Here is a 9,232-nt window from a genome sequence, read left to right as displayed (position 1 = left end):
TCTGGTTCCTGTGGGCCCTCCAGCTCCTGCTCTGGTTCCTGTGGGTTCTCCTGCTCTGGCTCTGGTTCCTGTGGATGCTCTGGTTCCTCCAGGTCCTCCAGTTCTGGTTCCTGTGGGTCCTCCAGCTCCGGCTCTGGTTCCTGTGGGTTCTCCTGCTCCGGCTCTGGTTCCTGTGGACGCTCTGGTTCCTCCGGGTCTGGCTCCTCATCTGCTCCCGCTTCCTCCCTTGGTTCCACGTCTGCCTCCGCCTCCTCCCTTGGCTCTGCATCTGCCTCCGCCTCCTCCCTTGGTTCCACGTCTGCCTCCGCCTCCTCCCTTGGCTCTGCATCTGCCTCCGCCTCCTCCCTTGGCTCTGCATCTGCCTCCGCCTCCTCTTGCGGCTCTGCGTCTGCTCCTGCCAGGTCTCGCCATGGGTGTTTTCCTGGTCGTCCCCCTGGACTTTTGGCCTGTGTGGGATGATTGTTGTTTCCAAATGGACTTCCGTGTTTTGTCCTTGAGTTTGTTTTGTCCTGTCTTCCCTTGTTCCGTGCCTCTCCTTGTTGATCGTCGGGAGATGATCGTTAAAGGGGGTGGGGGGTTCTGTCATGATTTGTCAGTTTTCACCTTGGCTTTCCTAGTGTTTCTATGTTCCCCAGTGTGTCTCAGCCCAACTGCCCCTTACTAGTCTGATTTGTCACCCTCGTGTTTCTCACCAGGTGTTTTCAGTTCATCCATTAGTTGTCAGTGTATTTAAGTCCTATCTTGTCTCAGTCTGGTGTCAGATCCTTGTTTGCTGTTTCTTGTTCTTTGTTCTCTTGCTCTTGTTCCTTGTTCTCTTGCTCTCTATTTGATGTTGATGTTCATGTACGTGATGCTGCCCAAATCCCTAATTCTTGTTTGCTGCCACGTCAGCACCTTTTGTTTTGTTTTAATAAACCTTTTTTGCCACCCTCACTCAGTCCTGCATCTTGGGGTTCAAATCAACCAAGCAAATCGTAACAGTCCCAGATTAGTTATGGAACCTCATTCTTGATTATTATAGAAATTTTGGTTTGAAGGTGTGCTCTGGGACCTTTACATCAGAATGGCATTGTCTAGAGAAGGGTATCATTACTGGTTGCACAATCTCGGTATCCCTGTGCATTGGCAATGAACTTGCTTGTGAAATCGGGGAAAGTGGAATGCTGTGGTCCTTTGACTAGATTGGGCACCTAGCAAACTCCAATTAGAGCTTTTATGGATGATGTGCCTGGATGCAGATGGCTTTTTCAAGGGCTCAAAGGACTCAAGGCATGGGCAAGGATGAGCTTTAAGCCCACAAAGTCCAGATCCCTAGCCTTGAGAAAAAGAAAAAGTGATTAACAAGTTCTGTTTTGCCTTGGGAAGGACTCAGATTGCATTAGTGTTAGAAAAGCCAGTGAGAAGCCTGGAAATAAAACTATTCCCTGGCAACTTGAAGGACACCACTACATGCCAAGGCATTATTATCAAGACCTCAAAATGTGGCTCTCAGCTGTGGACTAATATGAGTTTCACAGAATGTTTAAGGCCTGCATCTAACAACATGACATCCTGTCTCGTCTCCTCTGGCAGTTGCCTGTCTATGAGGTCCTGATTACCACTGTAGTGGGCCTTGAGAGGAAGGTTAGCCAGTTTTTATGTGGATAGTTGGATATACTACGAAGCCTAAGCACCTTTACTCTTTRGGCAGAACACCAAGCTGTGGCTGCCATTCAGTAGCATGGTAAAGGTGTTCAAAGTCAGAGAAATCCTGCTCTATAAAAATTCTGCTGACACTAAGGTTTCTTCAGCAGGTGTCGAGATAAGGGCAGGATGGAACTGGCATGCCCAGGATGCAGTGGATAGGGCAGAGGCAAGGTTGCGACACAGTACCTTGTTTGGCATGGTAGAATTTGGTTAGGCAATGCTGGGCAGTAATCCAAAACTGATCTGCAATCTAAAGCAAGAGAACTGAAGAGGAAGCTCATCCAGGAAGACAAATGTGTTCAGGATTAGTAGAATGCATTAGTAGAATGGTAGGCTTGTCCAAGCAAGGGACGTGGACTAAGTGGGAACATACAGTATCATAGGTTTGCCCATGTTGAGATTCAGTTTCAAAGACAAAACTGTTTTTTAGTTATGTTTTTCCCCTATTGTCTAAAAGTATATGAAATACATTGTTCATTAGTCTTTCTGTCAGAACCATTAGATTGTTTTATTTATGCAACCTGCTGATAAATAAAGTACATCCTGTTCTCAAGGACTTTTGTTTAACATTTAGTTTACTGTGTTTTATTACCTGTGCAGATGAGGCCATCATGTTTGTCACACTCTCGGTCGTCACACTCACAGTAATCTCCTGATATCCACCACTCTTGTGGAGAGCAGATGCACTGCCCACAGTGACAGGAACCTGTATTAAACACAAACACACACAAATAAGCACCATCATTAATATCACATATTACTTTTTTGTATTTTTTAACTGTGAATGGTTTTGCTCAATGTTATTGATACCACTTGGCATATTTGTATCTTTTCTTTTCCAATAAATGTTGTTGGTATGATATTTTATTATTTTCTGTTTTTCTATCAAAGAAAGATCATTTGTATCAGAGTGGACAGAAATATTCCCTGGGGATAGAGTGTCTAATGCTCTTTTACCACCAGGATACCAACCCACCCACAGTTTCAACATCCTTTATTCACCATCAGTGTAGATTTCTTTTTTTTTTTCATGGTAGCAGCAGGATAATAGCATTTATTAGGAAGTGGTACAAAGAAATGTAACCTGCTGTAAGCTTAATCTCCTCAAAAAATAAGACCCTGAGGTCCGGCAGCTGTGTTTTCAATCATCCTGGTTTTTACTTGCATGCATTTGGCAGCAGGGAGCGAGAACAACAAGTGAAGTCAGATGGAAAAGGAGTTAAAGATAAAGTGAAACAGGTAAGGCAGAAAAGACAGGGATGAAAGACAAGGTAGAACAGAAAATAGTTTTTTCGTTTGGATTAAATATGAACAAACTCATCTTCATTTTTTATGCTTGGGTTTAAGAACTGGGCTTTCTGTAGTCTAACAGTTATTTGGTATATAAGCCAAAGAAGTAACAAAAAACTGAATGAAAAAATATAGTTCTAAAGAAAAAAAACAACTGTGCAATTTTTAATAAATTCTGAGTCAATGTTGACTGGAAAAATGTTGTTGTCAAACCCAAAACAAATGACAAAACTCTTCATATTTTGTAATATGCAACATATAAATATTAATGCTGGGCACGTTAACACGTTATTATTTCTCCGTCTGATCTCTGGGCTACCTGTGAAGATGCACACAAACTCACTAGTCCCCACAGGGAGGCAGAGCCTTGATCACTATTGGCTTTAKATAGCCTTCATAGTGCGTCTCATCCAATGAAAGCCTTTGTTGTTGAGCGTGGCAGTCGCTCACATGAACCCAAGCTGCAGCCGGGAGGAAACATGTCTGAAGCTGCGAGATTCTTCAGGGCATTTTTTTATTTCAAAACTTTTCCCAACRGTGGGCTGGGAGGAAGTAAAGTTATCTGTTAGCGCTGTAACGCTAAAATGTCTCACCACCGGTAACAGTTCAAACACGAAAAATCACTTCAGTTTAAAACCAGGGTAAACAAACAGAGGGAGATTCTGCTGACCAGAGTGTGGGAGAAAAATATGACTGGCTTGCTTTGCCTTATTTGTTTAAAGTTTTTGAAAATGCGTTGCCCCTTTTTTATTTAAAACAGTGCCTAAAATGCCCTAAACATATTTGAGTCAGTTAAATTTTGTGCAAAATAATGGCTTAATAATTCAGACTGCCCCGACTGTGCCCCCTAGCGGGTTATTCATAGAACGGCTTCAGACTGTGTACCTACTAATACATTGGAAGGCAACAATCTGCTGGTCTACTTTAACAGAGCCCAGGGAATTTTCTCTAAACTTAACCTTAGTGGCTTTATGCCTCACATTAACCAGCTGAGAGTCTGAAGCCATGGGATTGATAACCCGCTAGGCGGCACAGTTGGGACAGTCTGAAGCCATTCTAAAGGACTGATAACCACTAATAACGTGCAATTAATGAACTGATAACCTGGGGGTAGGTGGGTGGGTGGGTGACATCCCCCTCATAATAGGTCACAACTATACCACATGGAGAGACCTCCTTCAAAAGACATACACCCTGGTGTAGATAGTCAGGTAACCACAACCTTCTCCAAAGGGAGTTTCCAAATGTAACACCCACCTGTCTCAGTAACGTGAGGCACAGATTCATCCTACAAGGGAGCAACTGAAAAACATAGGCTCTTTTATGCCTTTCACGATTTGTCTGTTTTCCTCCATCTCAAATTTTAACATCTTCCCTGCAGATTGAGGTTTTTCCAGAACATATGGTCACCTTATGGATGGCAGCATTTCTATTGTTTCTTTATTTTTATTTATTTATTTTTTCATTTTACAAACAACAGGAAGAATTGTGAAGGAAAATGAAATTGTTGCCAATGTATTTATATTTTGAAGGTGTTTCAGCTATGTTTTTGTTATAAATACACAGCATATGTATTGTCATGTTATTCTGAATTGTTTCAACTCATACAGTAAGTTTCCAGCAGGACACCTTTAATGTGTCTTTTCTTGTTCTTCAAGCCTTAACTCTACATCCTATTGTGTCTGCTCAACTGGATGGCGGAACTATTTGTTTTGTTGTTATTGGAATGTGAACATGTAAGTGATGATGAAATAGAAAGTATAACCACATTTTAAAGGTGTTCTTCCCTGCTGAAGGACCACAGAACCGGATTTTAACTGAAACTAAGAATATTTGCTAAGAACCATTCTTTGCTTGTCAAATAGAAACTGGTTTTGGACTGGTTTCTACAGGAAGAGTATAAAAGATGCTTTACAAGGCTGTGTCCTCAGACTCAACTTGTATGTCTGCATGTTGACATTCATTTTATTGAAATAAAATTCCTCAGATACCATTGTAGTGAAAAACGCTGTTGATCACTTATTTCTGCATTTTGTTTAAAAGGCATGGAAGAGTTATTTTTCCATTACAATGGTAAAGTAACTTTGTTTATTTTTATATAATTTTTATGATTTCTTTTTCTGGACTTTATTTATTTATTTATTTATTTATTTATTTATTTATTTATTTAGTTAGTTCCGCTCTCGGAGTAGTAAGACACTTTTCCCTTCTCTCCTGCCCTTCCTTATCTTCCCTGCTGTGTTGCTTGGAGCTTTCTCCACGTTTTCATCCGAAACCAGAAATTATGGACATTTTTATTTTTATGGACTTGGTTAGCTGGTCTCTTAATAAATTTTGTGGAACAAAGTTTTTCTTCTATGGGAGGACATATCAAAGGTGGGGCCTCTGCTCTTCTCTGTTCTGGACATATATTTGGATTCGGATCACTGGATTCTACAAATTGGCTTGGTGGTCTCCTGGCGTTACACAAAACAGCGTCAGTGGCTTTTCATTTCCTGGCTGCCTGACCAATATGAAGGATTGCCGTTCTATCAGCACTCAGACTTTTGCCTTGAGCGAGCTGGACTCGGTCTGCAAGCGGTTCTGTTGAGGGTTGCGGGCCGGCTGTGGTCCCTGGACTTTGCAGGCCAGTTTAAATTGATCTTGGAGAAGCTGATAGCACAACTCAGTGGGATTATGACACACTATTTGTCTGATAGGAGTCACCACTTTGAGATGTGCCAGCAGACATTGAAGCAGATGGAAAATTGTTATCGTCTGCCTGATTCTTCTGTTCCCAAAACAACTGATTACAGATTTGGCTCTTCTACGTGGCCTTGAAAAGCTGTGGACTAAATTCCTTCAAGTAATTTTATCTATCTGTCTGTCTGTCTGTCTGTCTCTGTCTGTTTGCCTGTCTCTCTTTAATTATAAAACCTTACAAAGCTAAGAAAAGCAGTGTAACGGAAGATGAATAGAAAGCCCTTCTGCAGCAGCACTGAAAGGGGAAAATGTACACAGTACATAAACTGTTTACCTTTTCCACTGCAAAGGACTCCATCTGCTGTCTCGCAAACCTCCTTGCTCTGGGCGTCACTCATGTCACAGAACCTAGGGAACTGGCATAGCTTCCCAAACCAGCCCTCTTCACAGATGCAACGTCCACATGAACAGTAGCCGTGACCTGGCAGTGGAGGGCAGAAGGCCTTTATTTAAAAAGAGACAAAATATGGTGCAAAGCTATGAGAAAACAGAACAAACTGGAGGGGGGAAAAGCGTAGTGTGTGTAGATAGCTGAAGTCAAGTAAAACACCACAGGAGAGGGAAAAAAAGATAGCTTTAAAGCACATAAATACAAAAAGTTGACGGCACAGACATCGAACCTTGACACTAATAGGCAGTATAGGGAGGAAGAACTGTGGGGAGATGAGAGAGATGCTGCAAGCTTATTGTATTTCCCCCAGGGGACGTGAAAGGAACTGTCATCACTGGTCTTGTCCTGTCGTTAATAAATCTCCAGAGCTTCAGACAGAGATAAAAAAGAATAAGATTGGAAAATGAAGGCGAAAACACAAACACACAGGAACTCCACTTAAAAAAATGGGGTGTATAAAAGGTTGAAAAAAAAACAGGTGGGTGTTCCAGTGTCTTAGATTTCATTACTGTAGATCTAACAAGCACCTTTAGAACTCACACCCTCTTTAGTGTCAAAGTGGACTCTTGGATTGTTCACTCTAAATTATTTTGTAAAGAGAGACTTGCATTGCTTGCTGTCTATCTTATTATATTAGCAAAATAACACATGTAATACAACAATGGCTATACCTCAGCTAGTTTTGCAGAAATTCAGCTAAAATTTGATGTGATTGTAGTTGAGCATCATCCCCAGTGTTTACTATGAGTGCTACACATATCTTCACTTAAAAATTGACATTAAACGTTGAAGTCAACCCGCTAGGCTGTCAGCAAAATATGTCAAAACACTGGAAGGATTTAAATGAGACTCTCAGAAAGTACGTGGAGAAACAAGTTAATTCAACACTAGAAGTGAAACAAATGGTTAGGAACTGTCTACTAATGAAACATCAGGCTACAGTTCTCAGTAACATTAGAAATTTTGTCTTGTCACACAATCACAATAGATATTTAAGTTTTCTGTTCATGTATCATTGTGTTATTTTATCAAATGCTCCTAAGAACTTATCCTGTTCCAAGTATGTCTTGAGTTGTTACACTAAAATATTTATATTTTAATTTAATCAATGAGTGAGGACATGCTTCCTCATGGGAGAAAAATAGTCTCATTGGAATCTGAATATTTTTAGACACTGAATTTATGACAATGAGTTTTTATCCTCTGAAATTATGTGAATTTTGTTACTTCAACTTTGCTGGCAAAATTTCACATGCAACATTTCAACTGAAGAAATTTGCCAGAAAAAAAATCAACTACAGAAATTCACATTTAAAAATTCACCTGAAATTATTCAACTGCTGAAATTCAGCTGCAAAAATTCAGCTGCAAAAATTTTCTGTAAAAATACGTATGTTGACCTCCTGGTGACCCAAGCCAAAGCAATCAATACTAGATCAAGTCGAGCAGCTTTTAGCCAATCAAGTTACGCTGATTTGATCACGTGACACACCAGCTCGAGGTCAGAGGTGACTTTTTTTATTTAGCTTTAACAGTTAGCTGGTCAGTGGCTTAATGAAGATAAGCGAGTTGTATTTTCTGCTAAACAAAGATTATCATAAACGCTATAGGTACCGACTGACAGCCAGTTCTTTTATGCTTTTCTGATGGGTATGCTATTCTGTCGGAACACCGGGTCTGCCCCTTCTGTCTGTGCAGAGAACTGGTGGTGCACAAACCACTAGCTGCGATCCGGTTAGATGAGGGAAAAAAAGAAGAAAAAAAACCACCCCGAAACTCAACTGGCTGTCAGTCGGTACCTATAGCGTTTATGATAATCTTTGTTTAGCAGAAAATACCACTGGCCTATCTTCATTACCCCGGATTTACATTACTTGTGTTCCATCTCTGCTCCGCTGTGCAGGTCACAGCTGTGCGTTTCAAGTCCAGTTTACATTATCTCCGCTCTGCTCCATTCCGCTCCGGTCCGACAGACATGCAGGAAGCAGATCGCGCAATAAATTCTGTGATAAGTGTGGAAGTCACAGCAAAAAAATATTAATTCTGTGAAAGATGAACTCCAAACAGCTGAAAACAACAATATAAAGGCTTTTGGTATCTATGTTGAAACTGTCTCGCTGTCGGCTTTCGGAAACGTCTGATTTAAAAATAAAATCCATGTGTTTCGTGTGTGTACACATATGCTTCATGCTACATGTTTCCATCTGCTTCCCAAACAGAACGATACATTCTGAAAACATTTGTGTAGAAATATATCCCTATATTTATTAATATAGCCGCAATTTCGACATTATTCCAACAAATTATTCCACCGAATAGTGTCTTATTTTGAAAATACGGATGTAGTGCTCATTTCTTTTCCAGTTGGTGCGACGTAAACTTTAAAAATTGACTCCGGCGCTGCTCCGTCGTCCGGCAAAAATAGGATCTGTTCTAATTTTGATGGATCGCCGTCCGCTCACCGCCGCCCTGCGCAGCCAGTGTAAACACTCTCGTTGATTATTGTCAGAATCAGGCAGGAACAGACCCAGGGTGCAGGCTCCAAAAGTAGAACAAAAAAGGTTCATTAAAGTAACAAAAAAACTGCTGTAGAAACAGCTCAAACTTACAGGATGCACGAGGTTCACACAGGCAGGGGGAACAGAACACAATGAACTGACAAAAGACTGAGACGAGACTTAAATACACTGACAACTAATTGATGAAGAGAAACACGAGGGTGACAATCAGACTCCTGGGGAGCAGCTGGACAGAGACACACTGGGGAACATAGAAAAACACTAGGGAAACTAAGGTGAAAACAGACAAACCATGACAGTACCCCCGCCTTAACGATCATCTCCCGACGATCAACAAGGAGAGAGCATGGAACAAGGGGTGTCAGGACAAAACAAACTCAAGGACAAAAACACGGAAGTCTCTGGGAAACAGACAAAAAAATCATCCCACACCGGGCAATAGTCCAGGGGGACGACCAGGGAACCACCCATGGCAAAACCTCATAGGAGCAGATGCCGAGGCCCAGGAGGAGGTGGAGGCAGATGCAGAGCCACAGGAGGAGGTGGAGGCAGATGCAGAGCCACAGGAGGAGGCGGGAGCAGACGTGGAGCCCAGGGAGGAGGC

The 9,232-nt window shown here is 41.6% G+C and overlaps 1 protein-coding gene across 1 annotated transcript in view; it reads right to left on the bottom strand.

Annotated features, from left to right (window-relative positions):
* itgbl1 (integrin, beta-like 1) overlaps positions 1–9,232 on the bottom strand; it is a gene marked incomplete in the record, with an annotated part of 79,402 nt that overhangs the window by 8,482 nt on the left and 61,688 nt on the right. Inside the window, 2 exon segments of the mRNA XM_014018802.1 lie at positions 2,279–2,392; positions 5,993–6,139. Of these exon segments, the coding sequence (XP_013874256.1) occupies positions 2,279–2,392; positions 5,993–6,139 (261 nt within the window).

Source organism: Austrofundulus limnaeus, unplaced genomic scaffold (assembly GCF_001266775.1).
Source record: "Austrofundulus limnaeus strain Quisiro unplaced genomic scaffold, Austrofundulus_limnaeus-1.0 Scaffold202, whole genome shotgun sequence".
Lineage (NCBI taxonomy): Eukaryota > Metazoa > Chordata > Actinopteri > Cyprinodontiformes > Rivulidae > Austrofundulus > Austrofundulus limnaeus.
Note: the sequence above shows the minus strand (reverse complement) of the source record. Positions and strands in the feature narration are given on the sequence as shown.